This window comes from Arvicanthis niloticus, chromosome 30 (genome assembly GCF_011762505.2).
Source record: "Arvicanthis niloticus isolate mArvNil1 chromosome 30, mArvNil1.pat.X, whole genome shotgun sequence".
Taxonomy (NCBI): domain Eukaryota; kingdom Metazoa; phylum Chordata; class Mammalia; order Rodentia; family Muridae; genus Arvicanthis; species Arvicanthis niloticus.
The window spans coordinates 1,469,397-1,493,645 of record NC_133438.1 but is presented as its reverse complement, the minus strand read 5'-3'; the positions used below and the strand labels follow the sequence as shown (position 1 = coordinate 1,493,645).

The window sequence follows — 24,249 nt, the reverse complement described above, 5'->3', positions numbered from 1 at the left end:
GTTCTGCTTCTTTTGTCTTGTGGAGTCGCTTCAGGGACCAAGGGGGCGGGGCCGACCTCTAGGCATCTGAGGGTCTTTGAGGACTAGCGAGGTCCTGGCTTTTACCCAAGACTTCGAATCCCCGAGCTTGGGGTGAAGATTTCGGTGATTGAAAGCAGCTTGTTCTACACATCCCTGTCTCAGCAAACCCAGGATTGAGGACAGACTGCAGACCTAGAGCCGAGCCGCACCGCAAAGGAAGGGGCTTCTGTCCCAGCAGCCAAGGGCCCAGGAAGCAGGCTTCCATGGTGAAACTGAGTACCTCTCTGGGTGTCTGTCACCATTCTCAGGTGTATTATTGTTAATACTGCAAATGTAGAGTTGGGGAAATGCTGAGTAGGAAAGGTACAAACATGAAGAACTGAGTTAATTCCCAGCCCCATGAAAAGCCAGCTGCATAGTGTGCTCACGTGTGTCCGTAATCCTAGTTTTCATAGAACAAGACAAGAAAATCCCTCATGTCCAAAAAAAAAAAAAAAACAAGCTTCTACAGTAGAAGGTTTCCACATGATCTTTTTGTCCACATGATTTTTTTTCCACATACACCTCTTTGTATCATTATTCCCCTTTAAGTGTTTATACCACTTTGTTCTGTCATCACACACACACACACACACAATGGTGAGCCTTTACAAGTTTCCTAGCTTCTATGGGTATTTCTAATGAAGCAAAAATTCAAAGCTAACATCCACAGATAACAGAAAACTTGAAGTTTATCTATTTAGATCCAGGTTGCCTCAGAATGTTTCCAGCTCCATCCATTTATCTGAGAATGTAATAATATTTCTTAATAGCTGATAACTTAATATCTTATAGTATTCCATTGGGTGACAATACAATGTTTTCATTATCCATTCGTTGGTTTATGGATATCTAGGCTGTTTCAATTTCCAGGCTATTGTGCATATAGCAGCAGTAAACATAGATGTGCAGGTATCTCTATAGAAGGATAGAGTCCTTTGGATATGTACCCAAGAGTGATAGAGCTGGTTATATCATAGGTCTATCTCTAGCTTTTTGAGAAACCTCCACACTAATTTACATAGTAACTGTACTATTTCTACACAGCCCTCGGCGGTAAGTAAGTAACCCCCTTTCCCTATATCTATGGGAGCATTTGTTGCTGGGATTTATTGCTTTTTTCCACTGTATGTGTAAGAGTGTTTTACACATTTATGTATATGCAATAGGCTCATGCCCGGTGCCCACAAGTGTCAGGGCATAGGACCTGTTAAAACTGGAGTTACAGATGGCTGTGAGCTGCCACATAGGTGCCTGGAACTGAACCCAGGTTCTCTACGAAAGTAGTAAGTGCTCTTACCACTGAGCAACAACTCCAGCACCTAGATTATGGTTTCTTTCTTTCTTTTCTGTCTTTCTTTCTCCCTCCCTCCTTTTCTTTTCTTTTCTTTTCTTTTCTTTTCTTTCTTTCTTTCTCTTTCTTTCTTTCTTTCTTTTCTTTCTTTCTTTCTTTCTTTTGGATTATGTTTTCTTAAACTATCTTTTTTCCCCTGGCAAGGATTTTGTTTCATCACAGGTTTTAAGCCAAAAAAATTTCAAACTAAAAATTCTTAAAATCTGAAACACTTCTGGTTCCAAACATCTCACATAAGAATATGTGTGAATAATTTTGGCCCCACAGGTCCCTACAGGGGTCCAGCCTGACAGTTTTTGCAGATGCTCCCTTTCTGACTTTCCCAGACACAACCTGTAAGAGTACTTTCAAGAGAGCACTTTCTGGTGGACCCTACCTTGCCCATAATTTTTTTGCCACTTGATTGTTAATTCCTCATCATTGTATTCTATTGCTCAGTGATTAACAATAAGTACTGCCCCCTGTAGAGGATCTGTGTTGGATTCTCAGTATGCATATCAGGTGCACATAATTCCCTGTAACTCTAGTTCCAGGGAAATCTGACACCTCTGCCCTCTTGCAGGCAAAGATATACACACACATACACACACACACACACACACACACACACACACACGAGAAAGAGAGACAGAGACAGAGACAGAGCAATTCCCACACATATACAGAATTAAAAATAAAAATCTTTTAAAATGTTTTGTCATTTAAATTGTTGAAAATGATCTTATAGCCAGACATTGTTCCCTATTTACATATTCCACAAGCCCCCCTAGATTCCATAGAAAAATTCGACTGTTACCTCCTTAACTGGGGAGAACCCTTCTACTCTATTTAATGTTCCTATAAACAGCTGCCCCAGTAGAAATGAGTGACTGGCTCAGCTAATGACATAAGGAATTCCTTATCTGAAATCTATGTGGTTTCAGTAACAAGTGACCTTTCAAGAGTTGGTATATTTCAAGAGCCAGGAGAAGCTGGGGCAACTGAAACCTTCCAGTGGATCCTATAACACAGAGTGATGCTGCAGATGTTTGGGCTATTGCTTTCTGTTAGAAGACTGCCTCCCTATCCACTCACATTGGGGACTCTAACCGAACACAAGAGAATCCACGCTGGTGAGAAACCTTATAAACGTTCTTAGTGTGGAAGGACCTTCAACCAGATCACCCCCATTGATCCAGTGCCAGAGAACTCACACAGGTAAGAAGCCATATGAGTGTAGCAAACGTGGGAAATCCTTCTCTTCAGATCCTCCTTCAACCGGTATGAGTGGATTCACACAGGTACAAAGCCTGTGAGTGTAATAAATGTGGGAGGGCCTTTCAGCAAAGTATCCACCTCACTCAGAACCTATGACTCCACACTGGAAAGCCTCCCCCATTATACCATTGATTCAGAATCACAGGACCCACATAAGAAAAAAGCCCTACGGATGCAGCCAGTGTAGGAAGGCCTTAGGTCAGAGCACACTCCTGACTGAGCACCAGAGGAGTCATACTGGAGAGAAGCCCTATGGATGCAAAGAGTATGGGAAAGCATTCAGTCACAACTCCTCTCCCAGCCAGCATGAGCAGATACACACAAGAGAGAAGCCGTCTGAGTGCAGTGACTATGGCAATGGCAAGGCCCTCAGCCACAGCTCATCCCTAACAAAATAGCAGCACATCCATACTGAGGGAAAGTTCTATGAATACAATGAATGTGGCAGAGCTTCCAGCCAACTTGCTCCCCTCATTCAGCATCAGAAGATGCACACAGGAGAGAAGCCCGATGGATATGGTAAGTGTGCTAGAACACTCCGCCAAAGTTTCCTTCTCGTAGAGCACCAGAGAATTCACACCAAGGAAAAGACTTACTGGTATAATAAGTGTGGGAAATCCTTCACTCATCACTCAGCCAGCATGAAAGGACACAATTCAGGGGATGGGGAGAGCCCTATCTGTATTAGGATTGTTGCAAGGCCTTCGGGCAGGGCACCCATCTTACTCAGCACCAGAGGATCCACACAGAAGAGCAGCTGGATGAGTGCAGACACTGTGGGCAAAGCCTTCACACACAGTCCTTCTCTTACCAGAGAACTCATACTGGTCGACCTATTCCACATGGGGAAGCCTTATGCGAGCCCATGCAGTACTAGAGTCACCATTATCATTCTCATGAGAGCCAAATATGCATAAGCCTTTGGGTACCACACTCTCCTCAAAGGTCTCAGAAATGGCAGGGACCATCAAGCTCAAAGTTGTTCCTGGATCCAAACAGTAAGTAAATGTGGACACCATGAACACTGAAGTCCCTCGACTCGAATGCTCACTAATGTATTCTAGTATCTATAAAGAAGAAAGTGAGCAAGCACCGGTCTGTTGATAGCTTTGTCTTCATTTCCATTCAAGGATTCACCATAGTCCGACTCAGAGCTGTTCAAAGTGGTAAAAAAATGTAAAAGAACTAAATGAAGTCAGAATTTGTTGTTACTACACATGACATTCTTGAAGTGGTGCTAAAGAATAGTTAAATTTGGCTGGGATGGTCCTAGAAAATACAATAGCAAAGTGTTTCCAAAACAAATGGAATCTTCAGAAAATTTCTATGAATACTTACGCTGTCTCAGTACACAGCTGATTTTTTTAAGTAACAGTCAGTGCCACAGACTTCAGTTCCATAGTCCAAAATAAACTAGGCATCTCTTAGTCTTTTTTTAAGTTGAGGTTTTGGGGCAGGGGGTGTGGGGAGGGCCAATCCTGGGCCTTGAGCTTTCTAGACAAGCTGTCTACCACTAAACTAAACCCCAATCCCCTTTAGGCTATCTTAATAATTCTATAATAAATTAACGTGCAATAAGATTTAAAGGCTTTGTAAGACTATTTCAGATCTAGAACTACTTACTTACTTTGGAGCCTCACAGATTCTTAGGTGACTTCACTCTGTTCTTATAATTTTACTGCAGAACACATGGGTGTTAGAAATGAAGGTGTTGGTGTTTTACCAAGAAAAGATTTATTTAGTTGTTATGCAATTGTCCTTCACATTGGAACCCTGTATTCTCTAAAATTTCTTTTTCGGAAAATGAACAAACTAATCCTTTCCTGAAGTAATTTTTCATTGATTTGTTTTTAATTTCAATGCCCAGTAACCTTTTGGTTTTATTACTTTGGCACTTGCTTTTGAGACAAGATCTCAGATAGATAGCCCAGGCTAACCTTTAACTTGACTGTACAGCCTAGGCTGACCTTAAATTCTTGATGTTCCTACTTTTGTCTTCTAATTGCTGGGAGTACATCACAACATGTGGTAAACTTTTGCTTTTACATACAACTTGAAAGCTCTTGTTTTAATATTTAACTTCAACGCTTTTGTTTTTCTATTTAACCTGAAAGCCCACAATATTTTATTGAACCCCCAAATCCCAAAAATGGCTTTCTAAAGCCACAAACTATAATTGGTGACTTGTCAGTTTGTTTAAAAGAATATTGGCTGAGTTTGGTGCTCAGCTATCAGTAGTATTTGTACCAGATGATTTTATTTTAATCACAGTGCTGAGATATAAATTTCTAACAATTCTGAAGTTTTTCTTGGAGTAGGACATGTTTAGTCTTCCAACACTGTTCTTTGGTATGCTTGTGGGATATCTTTCTGAAATGGTATAGTTTTAAAAGTAGGATGTGGTGGCTCATATGTGGTGGCTCATACCAGTACTCTTAGCATTAGGGAAGTTGAGATGAGAACATTGCCAAGTTCAAAGCCAGCTTGGGCTAGATAGTGAAACCCCATCTCAAAAAATGAGAAGGCTGGAGATGTTCCTCAGTGGTGTGTACTGGTGCTTCCCTAGCTTGTACAAGGCCCAACTTGATCCCCAAGACAGGAAGAAAAAAAGAGCCACATGTGTGATACATGCAAATGGAGATGTAATGAGCCCATTATTTTACATGCTAACCTACATTGTTTTAGATGCAACTACACACACAATCTCAAAGGCTGACATTTGATAAACACCTATAATCCCAGCACTGTGAAAGCAGACAGGAGGATCACAAACTCAGGGTCAGCACAGGCTACATAGGAAGAGTCTCACCCTCAAAAATATAAAATTATTTAAATATTAAAACTAGCCTAGTTTGTGGCCTATAATCCCAGCACTTAGACGGCTGAGACGGCAGAATCAGGAATTCAAGGTCATCCACCGTTATTTTGCAGGTTGGCGGCAAGGCTGAGCTTTTAACACTCAAAAAACTACACAAAAAATAACTAAGCAAAAACTCAACCCCACATAGCAACAAAAACCTTCTCAGGAAGCAGGTACAATTAATTTAATACTTACCCTTCTATGCTGTGTGTTACAATTCTAACACACACAGGTCTTAACTGTTCAGTGTGTATAGGGTATCTTTGAAATCTAACGTGCTGATCACCTGCAGCTGATCAGTTCATTGGAGCTACATTTCAGAAGCTAACTGGACACATGTAGCCACCATACCAGACACAGAAATTCCATAGCTGGTCCTTTGTTCAGCTCTCCTAACTTTCTTTGTTTCATGACTGAGCCCTTCCCTACTTCCTTGGGTGGCTACAAATAGATACATAGGAAAGATCATTAAGATAAGTGACTTAATGGGCTCTTGGACATAAATCTAGTTGAAAGATACATACTACTTGAGAAATCCTAGTAACAAAGACAAGTTACAAAAGGACCATATGTTTGTAGAATGCTGGAGACAACTGATCAACATGGAGGGAAAGTCACTTTGTAACCTTCATAGTAAGAACTTGATTTAGACAATTGTCAATGAATGATAAATACACAGCTAGAATTTTTTAAGACTTATTTATATTCATTGTATGTGTATAAATACTGTAGCTGTCTTAAGACATACCAGAAAAGGGCGCCAGATCTCATTACAGATGGTTTTGAGCTACCATGTGGTTACTGGGAATTGAACTCAGGACCTCTAGAAGAGCAGTCAGTGCTCTTAACCACTGAGTCATCTCTCCAGCAAGGCTAGAATTTTGATTAGGAGTAGAATACTTACCTTATCACAAAATATCTCCCCACATATTGCCTGAACACTCAATACAGCTGAGCAAATCAGGTGTCACAACAGGGAGCACATGAGCATTGCACACCCTCAAGACATAGGAGCAAGTGGGCACACATGCAAAGCCTGGGTACACTGGGTAAAATGTTAGCCACAGCAGGTCTGAGTACTGAGTGCACCAATATCCTTTATACTGTTTTGTGCCTCCCCTGGAAGCCAGCTCTCCCACTAGTTCATTCACCCGAAAGAACCTGGAGGTAGAGTACCAGGATGCAGCACAGGAAAATCTATGGCAATGGAAGAAACAGGGTGACACGTCACTACGCGTAATAAGTTAGGAAAATACATTTAGACTTGTTTTTACCAGAAAACTTAAATCAGCAGAGAGAAACACTTAAATATTCAGTGCCAGGATCCTTACAGGTAATGAGGTCATCTGATCAATTTTCTAAGACAGTGGTTCTCAACCTTGCTAATGCTGTGACCCTTTAATACACTTCATGCTGTGGTGACCCCCAATCGTACAACTGTTGTTGCTACTTCATAACTGTAATTTTGCTACTGTTATGAATCATAATGTAGATATCTGATATGCAGGATATCTGATATGTGGCCCCCCACAAGTTGAGAATCACTGTTCTGAGGCTTTATGAATGGAAGTGAGTTGGGTCTTCTCCTAGGTAAACAGAAAGAGGCTTCTCCACATGTTCCAAGAATCCCATAGGAAGAAAGCTACAGCAGGGATAGTGTCTGGATCCCAGACTCACTCAGTGTAGGGAGGAAAATGTCCCATCACCAACACTGAAGGAAGCAGCTGCACAATCACAAAACAATGAGCCCTAATATGAATGAAGAAATACTTTATTATGGTAAGCCTCTGATTTGGGGGGGACACAAACTGCCTGCTCAAACACTGACAGAAACAAAAACACCCTTTCGGTACCTGCTGGGCAATTACATTTACAGTCAGGCAATAGAAACAATGTTGTAATCTGAAGTTAAAAGCAAAACCACAAGATCCCCTATGTAGGCCACATTGGTTCTCTCTGCTCAGATACAGATTGTTCTCTAACCCATGTTTGTACCCCTTAACAAATACATTTAATGTGGTAGCCAGCTCTCAGATACTCAGCTGAGAAGTTTCACAAAACAATACTTGCCTTTACTACACGATGCATTCTGACTTTTATTCCACTTCATTGTTTTGTAATACCAGTGGCCATCCACTGACTGGACCTCACAATTCACTAATGGGCTGAAACCCAGTCTGAAATCGCATATTTTGTGATATTTGTAAGCCACTCCACATATGAAGTCATGACTTGAACTAAGAAACAGCTTTTGCTCTTAAGGATTGAGAAGTAAACCCGGCATCACATACTTACAAAAAAGGCCAGAATAGATGGCAAGAATTATGTGTGAACGAACAGGTAGCTCAAGGAGAAGCAACTGAGGCAAGGAGGGCTCAAGAAAGTGCCAATGGATCACATACTTTAAGGCAACTCAACACTTTGTACAATGTCAAATGACCAGAGTATGTGTGGTATTAAAATACTACAGAAATGGCGTCTTCCCTCACATCTGATGGTTTACAAGATACAACATCAGACCAAAGTGCATTTCTAAGATGAGGGCCCTGCCCCTTTCCAGTTGTTTTCAGCGTGTTAGCATTCAAAAAACAAACACAGATGTGCCTATAGAAATACCAAAAGAATCCACTACCACACATAAGCCTTAAGGTCACTCATGCTACAACTGCCATGTCATGGGACAGTCATAGCAGAATGGCTTCGCCTCAGGTTGTATAAGGAAAACCACCCACACAGTTGAAGCTGCCAATCCTCCCACCAGTAAGTTTTGCTTCTGACAGAAGGGCTCTGGGTGTGGCTCTGTTTTGGTTTTTGGTATGTGACTCTTGTGGTGCTTGACCACAACCAAGCTGACATGGAAGGGTTCCTAGCAACCCTGGCTCATGTAGCACGTCTCACTGCCATGACTCTTGTGATGCTCCATGAGGTTCGAGATCCATGCAAAGGCCTCCCCACATTCACTGCATATGTAGGGCTTCCCTTGAGATGCAGCTGCAGAGCATCCCCCAGCAGAAGTTCCTGGGTCCTGCCCAGAATCATGACCATCCACATGAAGCACCTTCCCTGCATCAAATGGCAGCTGGTAGCTGCTGGTGCTGGAAATGTGACACTCAGGGTCCTCTTCATACTCATCATCTGGATGGGGCCTCTTTGTCCCAGTGCCTTGACGTGGCCTATCCTTGTCCTGGGCTGACTGCTGGATGACTGATTGCCTCTGGGGACTCGTAGGGCTTGAATCCTCATCCTCAGAATCCAGAACCTTCTGAGGTTGCTGTTCCTCCTCCAGGGCAGTATCTATTGAAGAGCTAGCAGGAACACCCCCTGAAAGATTCTCCATCAGTGTCTCCTCCAAGGAGACCTCCTCACACACATTTCCTTTGTTTTCCTGGTGCCTGGTGCTGTCTGAAACAGAGTTGAAATGTGAGCAGTCCTAGTTCCCAGACTCTGAGACATAAACTGACTTAAGCAGAAATCAAGAAAAATATAATAAATTGTGAGGCCCACAGGGCTGAGCACAGGGGAAGGGGCATCAGCTAAGAGTTCTGGATATGCACAGCCTAGCCCTCTTTACAACTCAGACATCACAGAGTAGCTGAGTGCAGTACCATGAGCCTCACAAGACCCATTATCTGGTCTTCCCTCTCCCAATCTATATGCCCTTCTTTCTTTGATTCTCACAATGTCTGCTGAGTTGAATGTTAATCATCACTCCCAGAGTGTTTTATAGGTTAAGGTGACCATGTATATTCTGGTCAGAAATTCAAATGGTAAGAAGGAGCCTCCTTCCTGCTGTGGTAGATTAAGATCTGAAGCCATCTTTCTGACTGAAGTGACTTGGCAATGGAAGATGCAAAGAACTGTGAGATGGTTCAGGGGACATGTCTGTCACTGGTAAGAACCAAATGAGTCTTGGCAAGCTATCCAGTTCTACCCATGATGCTCTATGAGCCACTATAGTCTCTGACTTAGCCCTGGAACAGAAGCATGCACACACAACGTTCAGAGGTGTGATATGTGCTTTTACCCTAGCATTCTCCCCATGAAACCCAGAGGCATCTGTGAGAAAGCCAAAGCCAGGCCTTTAGAGAGACAATCAGAAAAACTGAGGTCCACAGCCTCACCTCAGCTCCACTGAGAACCGGTGTCATTGGGCAGCATGTGGGGAGACAACTGGGACATCTGTGCCCTAGATAGGCCTCTGAATAAATATGGCTCTGTGTGTGTGTCCCTCAGAACCACCACAAAGGAGTAGAAAGGCTACAGAGTTGAGCTTAGTCAATCTGTCGATCATTTTAAGTGTGTAGTCTTTTGGGTGACATGCTTTACAGGAGTTCATTATGATGCAAGAAATAATGAAGTGGCATTTTTCCCTAACACGGCGGATAGAAAATGATTAAAATCAAAGCTAGAGTCTTTGCCGAGGCTAATAAAAGTGTAAGGAGCCCCACCCAACTTGAAAGAGAAGTGTACCCTTTATGCACCCACCAGGCCCATAACACTGGGGAATTCAACCTTACCTGGGAGGCTGCCCCCTGGCAGTTCTTCCACCACACAAGGTTCCTCCGCCTCCAGCACAGAAGATGGACCAGCCTGGGAAAGCTGACACTCTGAGGTTTAGAGAGGGAAAAAAAGGTAAAGAAGGAACAGACAAAAAAGGCTAAGAGGCTTCATGTCTCATTGGGTCTCTGGGACACAGACTGCAACTACCTTCTTCTCTGTATCAGGACAATTCCTGTCCCGACCACCACCATAAAACCTGCCCTCTAGTCAGAACCCCCTGGAAAGCTGAGGTTTCTAAAGAAGGCAGCAGAGGCAAAGAGGAAGATCTTATGTGAGGCTGGAGGCCACCCATGGAGCAGCTAGAGAATGGGGAGTCCAGAGTGCAGCAAAGTTGAAGGCTGAGCCCTAAATGGGCTCAGTAGCAGGGCAATCCCCAATACCAATGAAAGTAAAATTCAGAACTAGAACCAAAATAAATAGATAAATAAATAATAACTTCAGGAGCCCAGATAGGAGCAACGACTCCAGGGTAAGAACGTCAGTGAAAGACCATCCCCATTCCCGAGGCCCAGCTCTGCACAAGCAAGGTGAGAGTGCTAGAGGCTTGACGTCAGGAGGCCTTTCCAAATCTATATTTTGCAGTTCTTATAGGCCAGGGCTGCAAACAGAAAGCCCCAGATGGAACTTAAAAGTGTAGACCAGGATAGGTGGAGAACTTGGCAAACAAATTCTAATTCAAAGACACTTAAAACATATTCAGCTTCAAACACTTAAATCACCCTTGGTGTCCCAACTATAGCTCCTGGGACAGGGTCAGAATCCTCCATGACAACAGTTCTGGAAGAGGATGCAGGGTGGAACGTGAGCCAGTGGGAGGTGGGTCTCACCCCACAGGAGCAGCTTGCTGTAATGCGTCAGGTTATCCTCTGTGGGATCCAGGTGGTCCCATTCCGACTGTAGAGGCTCCTGTGGAAATGATAATGAATTCTAGAACAGCAGCTCTGACTCACCCTAAACTGCACTAAGACAATGTCCTTCTTAGGTTTTACCCTTGAGTTTCCTCAAGGGCAGCTTTCTCAGCCTCAGCCACAGACTAGACACATTGGGCCCAAAATCCTTTGCTGTGCCAGAATGTTAATACTGAGAAAAGGAATAAAATCAAAAGGGAAAAGCCATGTGAGCTGCTGGACAAGGTCAGCCTCCCAGGGCCGAGTGGACGAGTGGCCAAATCACCCACCTTCAGCTCAGCTGCGGTAGAGGTGGCCTCTTCACACTTTTCTCCCTCTGTGTGCGCTCGATCCAAATGCACAGATTCCAGAGTAGGCCAGGATGGAAGAAGGGGAGCTGAGGAAACAAGTTCTCAGTGGCTCTGTAATCTAAAATAAGTGTACCCCACACCCTCCCACACAGGTCCCGGGACACACGCAGAAAGAACTCCTCGTGCACACACAGGTTCCAAAGCTCAATGAACACTTACTTCATTTGTCTGCAATTGACAGAGCAGGGTGGACACAAAAAATAAAAAAAACATAAAGACATTCAAGCTCATCAGTGACCTAGAAATGCCAATTCAGATCACGGAGGAAGGACTCCTTTTTTGTGCCAACTAGGTTGGTAGAACTGTTAAACAACAGAGCATGTTGGCTTGGAGTCTATCACAGAGGTTTTAAAGAATCACAGGAATCTTAGAGTGTGTGTGCCCTCTGGCCAGTGGCTGTTAGGAAACCATGCCACACAAGCTAGAGTGCCACAGTAAGGCTGGGATACTGTAGCCTATTTTTAAAAGAAAAATAAAAAGACTGAGTATGCCGGGCAGTGGTGGCGCACACCTTTAATCCCAGCACTTGGGAGGCAGAGGCAGGTAGATTTCTGATTTCGAGGCCAGCCTGGTCTACAGAGTGAGTTCCAGGACAGCCAGGACTACACACAGAGAAACCCTGTCTCGAAAAACCAAAAAAAAAAAAAAAAAAAAAAAAAAAAGACTGAGTATACAGAATGCTGAGCAGCTGAGAAGCCAAAACTTTGATCACAGCTGCCATCTTTGAATAACAAATGAGAGTGGCACAAGTACACCATGGTCCCACAGACCTTCTGTGCACATGTGATGTACAGAAAGACATGAAAGGATGTGCTCTATGTAATGCTTGACTATGTGTGGTCCAGGGAGTGGTACTATTAGGAGGTGTGGCCTTGTTGGAGAAAGGGTGTCATGGTGGGCGTGGGCTTTAAGACCCTCATCCCAACTCCCTAAAAGCCAGTCTTCTGCTAGCAGCCTTCAGATAGAGATGTAGAACTCTCACCACCTCCTGCACCATGCCTGCCTGGACACTTCCATGCTCCCGCCTTGATGATAATGAACTGAACCTGTAACCCAGCCTCAACTAGGTACTGTCCTTATAAGAGTTGCCTTGGTCATGGTGTCTGTTCACGGCAGTAAAACCCTAACTAAGACACTCTAGGATAGGGTAAGGAGAAAAAAAAATTGGCAGTAGAGAGTGAGGTTTGGACTCAGAGCCTCATGCTGCTAATGGGAAGCATCCCATACTGGCATTGAATTATATCCACAATGAAATGATTTCTTGGTTGATAACCATGTAGGGCTAACAAATTTTGTAAGGCAAATTGAGAAAAAAATGAGTATCTAACATACACAAGAATCTACAGAAATAAGTCCCAACTGCAGTTCAGACAACCACAGCTTGCTATCTGACTTGCCCCTGGCTTTTATGCTGCCCCCGCCAACCATATCCTCCCTTTCCCAACCACAGACCCCATGCACCTCCTCAGTGAAGGCCAGCCAAGGCACTGCTACTTACAAGCATCACGGCGTACCAGGATGTCCCTAGGTTTTAAGTTTCTGTCGGGACTTAGCAACCCACATGGTAGCAGCAGAGGCTCAGGACATCTCTCATAGTCTCCCTCGCTGAATGAGGATGACGACCCACCCGGAGAACAGAACATCATTCCTGTGTCCAATCAAGGCAATAGTGATTCCAATAGGTTGAGACACAGCAAATCCACAATGGGCCGGATGTGGACCTAAGGTATGACCTGAGGCCCTAGGCTCCCAGAAACCATCACCACCCATCACTCAGGCCCAACCCTTAGACACAGAGAAAACCTCCAGCTACCAATCCACCCAGAATAGCTACGTAGTTTTTAAGAGCCTGGTACCTGCCTTTGATTGCCTTCCATTTCTCCTCCTTCCTAACGTCTGGAAAGCAAATGTAAGGGCAGGAACCCAAAGCAGCATCCTAGTCCACGAGGCAAGCCTCATGGAGATGCCACTGGGCACAGAGGTGGGGGCTTGGATCCCTGGTGACTGAGGAGCTCCCTTACCAGCTCAGGGATGGTTGTTTCTGTGCCCCTTAACACATGGGGTGACTACACTCTCAGCAAAGCCATGGCTGGGGTCTGAACTCTATGTTGCAGATCCAGTCCTTCCAGGACCCCCTGCCCGTGTCCTCTAAGGCATGCTTTCTTCTGGGGTAGCAGCCTCACCTGGCTCCTCCAGGATGTCAGAGATACCCTCCACCAGGGAGGCAGCTTTCTTGCAATTCTCAGGATACTGGGCTACCACCCAGGGACGAACCCTGTCTGGCAGGATGCCCAGGAACTGCTCCAGAACAAGCATCTCCAGGATCTGCTCTTTGGAGCAGGCCTCAGGCCTCAGCCACTGGCGGCATAGCTCATGAAGCCTAGCCAAAGTCTGGTGAGGCCCAGCCGCCTCCTGGTAGACAAACTCCCGGAAGCGCAGGCGGGAAAACTCAAGGTCGGCAGCAGATCTCTCAGTGACGGCTTCTGTTTCCCTCTGCTGTTCCTGCTGGCTGGAGTGGTCCTGCTGGCTTGGCTCTTCCTGTGGGATGAGTTCCGCCTGTGCCTGTTCGTTGGAGTGATCCTTCCGGGTAGGCTCTTCCTGCTGGCTGGGTTCCTCCTGTTCACTGAACCCTACCTGCTGAATTGGCTCCTCCTGCTGAATGAATTCTTCCTTTTGAATGGACTTATCTTGTTGAATTGGCTCCTCCTGCTGGATGAGTTCTTCCTGTTGGATGGGTTTATCCTGCTCAACAGGCTCTGTCTGCTGTACGGGTTCAGCCTGCTGCACGGGTTCATCCCGCTGCACGGGCTCATCCCGCTGCACGGGCTCATCCCGCTGCACGGGCTCATCCCGCTGCACGGGCTCATCCCGCTGCACGGGCTCATCCCGCTGCACGGGTTCATCCCTCTGCACGGGTTTATCCTGCTGCATGGGTTCTTCCCACTGGCTGGGCTCATTCTCCTGCATGGGTTCTCCCTGCTGCATGGGTACATCCTTCTGGCCAGGCTCCTCCCTCTGGCTGGGTTCTTGCAGTTGAATAGACTCTTTCTCTTGACTGGGCTCCTCCCTCTGACTAGGTTCCAGCAGCTGGGTGGGTTCTTCTTCCTGGATGAGTTCATGCTGCCTCCTGCATTCCTGCTGCTGGCTGGGTTCTTCCTGCTGGGCTATATCTTCTGATCTCACAGTAGATGGTTCTGCTTGGGGTGGGGAGCTTCTAGGGGAGGCTAACACCCTCTCCAAAGGCAGCATCTTCTCAGGCTGCCACAGAAATATAACTGTCTAGCCAAGAACTCAGCAAAGATGGCAAAGATAGCAGGGTAACCAGGAGAGGTGAGCAGTACCAGGACCTGAGGAAAAGCAAAGGACATTGACAGAACAGATGCCCACACAGTGAGACCCTAGCCATGGCACATTCAGGGAAAAGAGAATGAAAGGGGGTGTCCGAGTACAACCATGAACCCACAACACCCAGAACGTACGCAGAAGTATTTCTAAACAATCTTCTTGCTGTCAGAATTCCACCTTTTTACCAGTATAGATAAAAATTAAAATAAAAATAGGCAATAGCAATTTTATATAAGATAATATTAATAGGGTTTCCTTTTAAGTCGTGGCAAAGATAACAGGGTAACCACGAAAATAATAAATACGAAAATCATCAGGTCAGTTTCCAGTATAAACCTAGATGAATATACCATACAACATCAGTAAATTCATTTCTACTATGTATTATTGTATATATGATGTAGGTCATATCACACCAAATCAGATTTATCCCCAAAATATAACATCACTTTAACATCTAAGTCTGTATTATTTAGTTCCCCAAAACAAGAAGGAGCTTAGTGCACCATTGTTCTTCCCATTAAATCTACTAGATCTCGCCGGGCAGTGGTGACGTACACCTTTAATCCCAGCACTTGGGAGGCAGAAGTAGGTGGATTTCTGAGTTCGAGGCCAGCCTGGTCTACAGAGTGAGTTCCAGGACAGCCAGAACTACACAGAGAAACCCTGTCTCGGAAAAAGAAAAAAAAAAAAAAAACCTACTAGATCTCAGAGCTGGAGACATGGCTCAGTAGTTAAGGACACTTGTTGCTCTGGCAGAATACCCAGATTCAATTTCCAGCACCTACATGGTGGCTTACAACCCTCTATAACTATAGTTCCAGGGCATCTTATGATCTCTTTGACCTCTAAGGACATCAGGCATGTATGTATCACATACATGAAGGGAAAATACTACCACACATAAAACCAAAAAAAAAAAAAAAAAAAAAAAAAACCACCCAAACCCAGTATAACATTGTCCTCTGAAGAACCAACCATTCACTGGAACTGTTTTGGTTTTTTCCTTCTAAAAATGATTGAGGAATTCAAAATAAAATCTGTCCATGACGACAGCTAACACCATCAAAAATATCACCCACTGTCTCTCTACCAAACCCCAACTTCCCCTGCAGGGACCTTTCTCATTTTTTACAGGGCTGGACTCTGAAGTGGCCCCTCAAGGTCCACAGTCCCAGCATGTTCTGTCACGCACACTTCTCTCACACTACTTTATATCTGCATACTGCTTGTCTCCCACACTGAAACCGTAGCCCTAAGAGAGCAGGGCTAGTTACAGACAGGTCACTATAGGCTCGCAGCTCTGCCTTCTGTATTTGTTCACTATACCTTTTATGAAAGGTACTTCTTTATTAAAGAGTATGCAATGTATGTCTAATGGACTATATGGAATCTCACAGCCACCTATCTGGAGTCATTTAGGACCTATTTGAAGAATAAATGAAAGAACAGAATAATCCAGCTACAGGGACAGCCTCACTCCTACCACCCACAATGGCAGTGCCCATTCCTTTTTGCCCCAGCATCTACACTGAGGATCCTTAGATCACCCACTAGTGCGTAGCATTTTCTTATGATTTCTTTATCTCTGGGGGTAGGCAAAGTGCCTGTTTTCCTCATAGCTGTCAGGTAAGAGCCCTACCTGGCTCCATCTTGTCACCATCTGTCCCTATCTTCCTCATCCTGACAGTATTGTTTTAAACCTGTGTTTCAACCACTTCACGTTCTAATGATTATTCTTATCAAATTCAACTATTTAAAAAATAAATTCCCAGTTTCCAAAAATCTGCTTTACTTTGGGTTTCCTTCACTATCTCAAGTTTAAAAATACATTCTCTCATTTACACTCCTAGAACAAAGGTAGCAATATAAGGCCTCAGATAACAGTTTAAGGCTGTCTTGATGGTGACTGCTCACCTTTGTCCTACAGCGAGGCAGCCAGAGCCCTGACATGTTTCTATACTACCTCTTTTCAGCCAGCCTCCAAGTTAATCTGCCAGCCTCCATTCTAGGGTCTTTATCCACATTCTACCACAGATTCTCCTAGAGCATCTTTTGATAGGGAATGTAATGTCGCCTCAATGAGACAACATAGTCACCGGGCTCCAGATACAGAACTCTATGTAACAAATGAACAGTTATGTGGGCACATGACTGCTTTCTTTATACATCAGGCACGTTCATCCTACACAGTACTTGTGTCCACAAAGTAACAAGTTTATCAAACCAGGCCGTCTTGGGGGCTCGTGCCACCTTGGGAGTCTCACAAGCCTCTAAGGGTAGAGAAAGAACAAACCCAAGGAGTAGTTGGGAAGAACATTCACAGTCTGGGTGAGTGCTGGGCTCAGGACAGAGCTGCTCGATCCTTCTTGCCCCAGATTCCTCATGAACTTCTCCCTACCAAGAACCCATAACTTGTCCTCTCCACATCCACTTCACCACTGGGGTCATCACATAACCAACACCTCTGCTTCTTTTCTGGTAGCACAGCAAGCCCTCAGTCAACTGTTTGGGACCCATCTCCTCCTCTACCTGCCCTGCTCTGAATACAGAAGAGGTATGGGGTCCAACAACACAAACGACTAAGTAGAAGCACAGATAAGCCAATATCCTAATCGTTGGAGGAGCCTGTCAGTCCCTAGAAATAGGAAGGAACCGTATGTCCCAGTTTCCTTTGCCTGAAAAGAAAACTCCTATAGCAACAGAGGCAACAGCCTGACCTGGACAGCCAGAGCCCCCTTTATAATGAACCTCTGGGAGTCAGGACAAGGGGAATAAGACCACCTTGAGAATCTCAAAAGACCTGTAATCCTAAGCATGCATTACTTGCTCTACCTGGCCCTAGACCTGGTTACACTGCTATAGGAACTTGCTAGGCAGAAGCCCTAGTGAGACCAAATAGCCTTAAGTGAAGCCACACTCCCATTACAAATAACACAAGATACTGTGGCACACCATGATGCAGAATGACTCCACCCCTTCATGGCTTCCCAAAAGTTCTCTTGGATGGGTTTTCCTGGAGTCCAGTCCACAGACGTCAGGAGACAAAGAAGTGTGGGTCAAGCAGGTGTTGTGGGTTGTATTCTCGGCCTCAAATGCTGACGCTAAGAAAAGTGGGCGGGTGGACAGCTGAGCTAGAGGAACTCCAAGAATCCTCATTACAACTCTTGCCTCAGCAGAAAACAAATCCACCTTCTCAGGCCCTGTAAACCTTTTCTAACCACTAGGATCTGATGATAATGAACACTAACCTCACTGGGACATCGGAAATTAACCAGTCTCCCCTGTACTCACACAGATTAACATATATGACAAAGAAAATACAAATGTACCTTTAAAAGAATGCGAAAGCACACACAAGGGATAATTATTAAACTAGGTGCTTTCTGTGGTCTCTGCCAAGAATATACTCTATTTTCTCATATGAGGTGACACAGAGTCAAGCAGATGTTCTAAACAAATTGACCTGGGTTGCCAAAACAAAAAACAAAAAAAAACACCTCAAAAATCACAGACCCAAACATCAAGAGAAACAAAGGCTCACTGGATTATCGGGCCCTGTTCTGGCTCCAGAGCAAGAGACAGAACCTCCACAGGACATTGCCAGAATGTAGAAGGAAGATCTTGTAACATCTGTGGCCTCTGGAAAGCTGGCTGAGATACAAACCATCACGTGGGAGGGGAGGATTGAGCATTGAAGCAGTGGAGGAGTAAAAAAGAAAAGGCAGGGAACCAGGACAACACTAACAGGTAGACTATGGACACAGGATAGGAAGGATTTCTATGAGCTGGAATTGTTCTGTATAAGAGCCATCCCGCAGGGTCCACAACACCTTTACCTGCCGCTTCATAGAGCAGCACTAGGAAAACTGTTCTCTTCTCCTCTCCAAGCCCTCCAGCTCAGGACAGCACCTAAAATACACCATTTTCACCCCTCTTCTGTAAAAGGGGTCCCTACGCAGAGGCCCAAAAATGTATACCCCCATACAGAGTGGACCCCTGCACCCTTATTGCCCCTCAGTCCAGTGGAATCTCTCCTAGAACCCTCCACCATTTTCCTATTCTCCCACCCCCATTGACCTACTCTCAACCCTGTCTCTCCAGGACACAAAGACCGGGTCCCCAAACCCTCCTTGGCCTTTATACACTCATCTTTCCCATCTCTAGATTTCCCATCCCTACCAAAACTGCACCCACCTTCACCTAATGCCTTCCTCTCTTCCTCTGGTGCAGTCTCCCGCATTGAAAGGTCCGGTGGACTCTGCCACAATCTGCATCTAAGAAGTAGTAGCACTGGGCCTTCACCCAGTCAGAATCGCTTAACCTCGCCCCCTGCCTGCTGCACACCTTGAAACCACACCCCAAGATCCCAGCACATCCACGTGTCCTCCAGATCCCCTTTCCGACACAATACTAGCATGCTGCATTACCGAGCCGCAATGTCACACGTGGTACTCCCCCACGCCACACATTAGAGCCACACCCCCGATCCCGACCCATCCCACGCCACACTCACACGATGCCCGCCCCACACGCTGCACCTTGCGTCTCTACATTCGCCTACAACGCTCTGGGGCCACACCCCCACCCAAAAGTCTTAAGGCCTCCCTCACGGCTGGACACGTGAGAGCCATCAGTCCTGCCCTCCCGGCCCAAATTCAAGCTCAACCCAAGGCCACATCCCCACGCAAGAGCCTTTAGCTCCCCTCCAGGGCATAGCACCTGGGGGCACACTCCCACGGTGGGTCGCCCAGGGTCTCAGCTCCTGGTCCAGCCCACACAAGACAGGTCCATCCCTCCGCCGGATCCTGTACACCAGCCGAACACCTACGGCCCCGGGTAGGAGGCTGCCTGGCGGCCCGACCCACCTGCTGCGCAGCGTTGCCCCACGGGAACCAGCAGCCTCGAACACAGGGCGGCGATGTCGGCCGGCTGCGGTACGCGAGTGGCCTGCAGCGCCGTAAACTACGACCCCCAGCGTGCCGGGGTTGGGGGGGCCCCCCGTTAGCCAGACCTGGGCGGAGCGAAGCCGCGGTGACCGCACCGCCAGTCAATCAGAGAAGGCTGGATCCGCTTCGCCTCCACGTGCGCCCGCGTCACTTCCGATGCCATGGCAACGGAGTAAACAAGCGGACACCCCACCCCCCAAAAAGAGCCTAGGACCACCAGAACCTGAGAGGCAGGCGGAGACAAAGACCCGATTATACAAGCTTAAGAAACAAAAACTCGCAGGCACCTTGAAACCCAAACACAGTGAAGATCTAGTCTAGAAGTCCAGGGATGAGACAGAGAAACTGAGGAGATGGAGACTGACGCAAAAATGGGGATCCAGCACAAATGGAGACTCAAGACCCTCTGTGGCCAGACAGGGCCAGGATTTCTCTAAACACCCTGAGGCAAGGCTTCAGAGATGCAGAGACAGGGACGAAGGCACTGAACAGACTAGACTGGCTGAAACAGTTAAAGTTTCAGAGAGTAAACTGAATTCAACCACCTTACCAAATCTGGTAGATTTGATTGAGCAACAAGACAAGAAGAAGAGGAAGCTACGTTCCAAAGCAGAGTTTCTGAAAGTCAGTTTGGTCGTCTGGCATGGTTTTTAAAATGTGTAGCTGAACTGCTTACCACCAAAAACGTTTTTATTCCTTATTTACACAAACAAAAGACACTTTATTCTGTTCTAATAATTTTAACTGATAGCACAATCAGAATGGTTTCACTGCGCCTTTTTAACCATCACACCCACCGCCACCTCTGACCCCTGATGTGTGGCCTCCGTGCAGATTTGTCCCTATAGGGTTCATATAAATATAACCCTATAGTACGATGCCGTTTGAGATATTCTTTCACTGTATGTAATTCCTTTGGAATCCATTAGTATGTGTGCGTTTTTCCTTATTACTGCTTAAAATTCAATAATACACAATTTAAACATTCACCAATTGGGCTATATAGGCTTGCTTGCAATTTTTGATATTTAATAAACGCTATGAAAATTCACGTTCAAGTTTTTGTGTGAACATTACTCGCGACACAGCTGCTATGTCATAAAGCATATACTTAACGTTAAAAATTAAACCAATGAAAAACTGCCATACCGTTTTCTAGAGCTGTGCCATATTACACTACCACCGCCAGCGTATGTATGAATCCATTTTTCCGCAATCTCGCCAGCATTTGTCAGCTACCAGTCTTTTGGCTGTTCTGAGTATACTGATCATATCGTACTTGAGTTCCCATTTCCCTAATGGCCAGTAATGTGGGGCATATCTTCATGGTTATTTGCCATCTATGTATCCTCTTAAGTATCTGCTGATTTGTTTCACCCATTTTCAATTTTTTGTTGTTGTTTTTTGTTTGAGCTATGATTTCTCTGTGTAACACTGGCTGTCCTAGAACTCATCTGCAGACCAGGCTAGCCTCAACTCACAGAGATCTGCCTGCCTCTGCTTCTTCATGCTGAGATTAAAGGCATGTGACTCCACCACCCAGCCCATTTTCTAGTTTTTAAATGAACGTTGAGTTTCAAGACATCTTTGTTTTTACCTATAAGCTGCCAGATACAATTGAAAATCCTTTCTCCCAGTCTATTGCTTTTTGTGTCCCTACCATGACCTTTAACCAAAGGATTTTTAAATTAGATGTGCAATTCATGAAATATAGCCTTGTTCCTAGTTGTCAAGCCTAACAACTCATGCTGAATCCTAAGTCCTGAATGTTTTCTCCTGTATTTTTCCTGAATGTTTTATAGCTTTTACTTGTTACATTTAAGCCTATCATGAATTTTTGAGTTATTTTCGTATATTGTTTAGTTTATGTTAAAGTTCATCCCCATCCCTCAATCACAGATTAAAATATTAAAACTCCAGAACGGTCTAAGATTTGAATGTATAAAATAAAACTTAAAAGAGAAATTTTAAATCTTGGTATGGGCTTTGCTTAGTTTTCATTTGAGAGATATCATAATCCAAACATGGGCAAATGCCATTTTAAGGGATCTTTTTGAGAAAAGATACTTAAAGAGTTAGCTGAGCCTAACTCACCAAGAATCTGGTCTAGGGCTCCCACTTTGTGTTCCCTGAACAAAGAAAGGCAAAGAAAGAAGAGGTTCCAGGTTCCAGGTCCCAGGTCCCAGGTCCCAGGTCCCAGGTCCCAGGTCCCAGGTCCCAGGTCCCAGGTTCTAGGTTCCAGCTCCACACTGAGTGAGGGTATTGATGTGTTTATAAAAAGATAAAGATAGGGGATATGGTCTGTGGATGTGTAGTCAGGCATGGGGGAAGAGGTGTCTCAGTGGGCCCACATGGAAGCATTCCTTCCCCTGAGGGGACGCTATAGTATAGAACAGAGTTTATTCAGGGCATGAGGAAGAGAGATAAGAGGGTAGTAGCGGGGGAAGGGAGAGAGAGAAGAGAGAAAACAGAGAAGCAGAGGTCGGCCATGAGCACGTGGAAAGGGGGAGGGGAAGGGAATGAGAAAATACAAGAGGACAAAGCAGGAGCAAGAGTGCAGGAGAGGAACAGGAGATCAAAGATGGGAAGAGGGGGCGAGCAGCCCCTTTTATAGCGAGTTAGGAGACTGTGGAGAGGAGCCTACCTGGCTGTTGCCAGGTGACTGTGGGGGCGGAGTTTAGACAGAATACAGACAGATAAGGCTCTTCTTTTCCATGTTGGCAGAACCTGTCCAGAGCACTGTGTCAGCCCTGCTTAGATGGTGTCTGTCCTCTTTTACAGACCCGAATAAAAAATATTCAAAAAATTAAAATCAAAATTAAAAAAACTAATCAATGGATACATTAGAAGCAAATGTTTACTTTGGGCAGCGTGCCGGGTATGTGTATTCTAGCTCCTTATGAAACAGGCAGTAAGAAGAATCCCAAGGTTGAGTCCGGTCTCGCAATACCACAAGGCTTTGCCTTAAAATAAATTGCATCTGAATTTTAAAAACTTAAATTTCTTAGCAAAGACAAAAATAGATAAACCAAAAGAAAAATACAAATTCATGCAAAAAATAAATAAATAAATAAATAAATTCTTTCCTAATAGACGAGGCAGAAATAAGGCAGAATGCCACATTCTATATGTCAGATTGAGAAACTTTAATAGTATTCACAATGGACAAGTTAAAGGTTCAGTCCCCAGACAGTGGTGCTATGGAGAGGAGGCTGCTTAGGACTTGTTCCTGTTCACCTGCTTAAGAATTTGACAAAATAGTCTTGCTTTCAATGCACAGATTGACTTAATTGTGTGTTTGTATGTGCACGGGTACAGTTGCTTACTGGTTGTTTAGTGCCAGTGGTTTAAGCCCAGTGCTGGTTTGAAGAGCTTTGTTTCCCAGCTCTGTGGTACAAGGTAGCATAACAACAGAGTTCTCTGACTGATGTTTATTCAAGTACATCCATGGCAAGTTAGGCACAGGGCCACAGGAACCCCAGGGAAACCCACCAGGAAAGCCAGCTAACAAGCTGGATTGGGTGCAAGAGGTATAGAAGGTTCCACTGTTTCTACCACCCACCACTGTGCCCTCCCCAGACCCACAGGTCCTCGGAGTCTGCTGACTCAGTGGCTAAGCCAAGCTGCAACCCTAAAAAAAGGAAAGCAGGCACCAGTGTCTTGGATGACTTGGACCTGAGTCACTGTGTGTATTTTCAGCGGTCTTGCTCCAGGGGCATTCAGTGGGGGTGGTACTGTGATCCCATGCAATTCAGGTTGGGCCAAAGCTGGCAGTATTTTCTGTGAGTTCTACAGGAAAGAAAAAGTAGTCCCTACTTTTTTGTTTTGCTTTGTTTTGGCTCGGTTTTGGGTTGTTTGTTCATTGGTTGGTTTGAGTTTCTGTGTTTGTGTTTGTTTTGGGTTTTTTGTTTGTTTCTTGACTTAAATATTTTCAAAAGCAGCAAGCTCAGGTATTACCTTGTAAAGATAACTGCCTGTCTCAGAAATACACGTTTAAGGTGTTAGGCGAGAGCACTGAGCCACCACACAGCTCTCAGATCAGCTAAGTCTGTTCTCTTTGTGCTGCACCTCTTTGTTTTAATGTTTTCCTCTATTTTAGATAAACTGTTTATTTTCATTCTGTGTGCATTGATGTTTTGCCTGTACGGATGTCTGTGTGAAGGAGTTGGGTGTTGGCATTAGAGACAGTTGTGAGCTCTGGAAGAGCAGCCAGCACTCAGCCATCCCTCCAGCTCCTCTGCACGTGTTTTTACAGCAACTCTGCCTACTGTCCCAGCTTTCCCTCTGGTACAGCCCTTCTGTCTGTGGCACTGCAGTGCTGACACACTCTGTCACCCTCCATCCTAGTGCACTCTTTCTTCCTCTGTTCTGGTGAGAGTCAACCTGTTTCCAATACTAAACTTCAGTGTCCCCGCCCCCCACCCGGGCTCACGGCTCAGTCACCCTTCTCACTCAGAAGTTGGGTTTTGGATTTCAATTTGAAGACTTGGAGAAGTTAGAAACGCTGCCTGCCTCTAATCCTCCTTCTTGGTCATCCTTTCTCTACAGCTTCCTGCTGATCCAGAAACTTCACTCACACAAATTAATCCAGGTGTGTTCATCACTA

General features: G+C 45.1%; 1 protein-coding gene across 1 annotated transcript; it reads right to left on the bottom strand.

Annotated features, from left to right (window-relative positions):
* Nucleotides 1–7,284: 7,284 nt before the first annotated feature.
* Nucleotides 7,285–19,827, bottom strand: LOC143440735 (zinc finger and SCAN domain-containing protein 18-like). The gene is made up of 7 exons (XM_076927500.1): nt 19,563–19,827; nt 13,533–14,696; nt 12,848–12,997; nt 11,269–11,375; nt 10,919–10,997; nt 10,049–10,138; nt 7,285–8,933 (listed from the first exon to the last, which is right to left on the bottom strand). The coding sequence occupies exons 2-7, from the start codon at nt 14,596–14,598 to the stop codon at nt 8,398–8,400; spliced, it is 2,028 nt and encodes a 675-aa protein (XP_076783615.1). The 5' UTR covers nt 14,599–14,696; nt 19,563–19,827; the 3' UTR covers nt 7,285–8,397.
* Between the last annotated feature and the right edge of the window lie 4,422 nt (nt 19,828–24,249).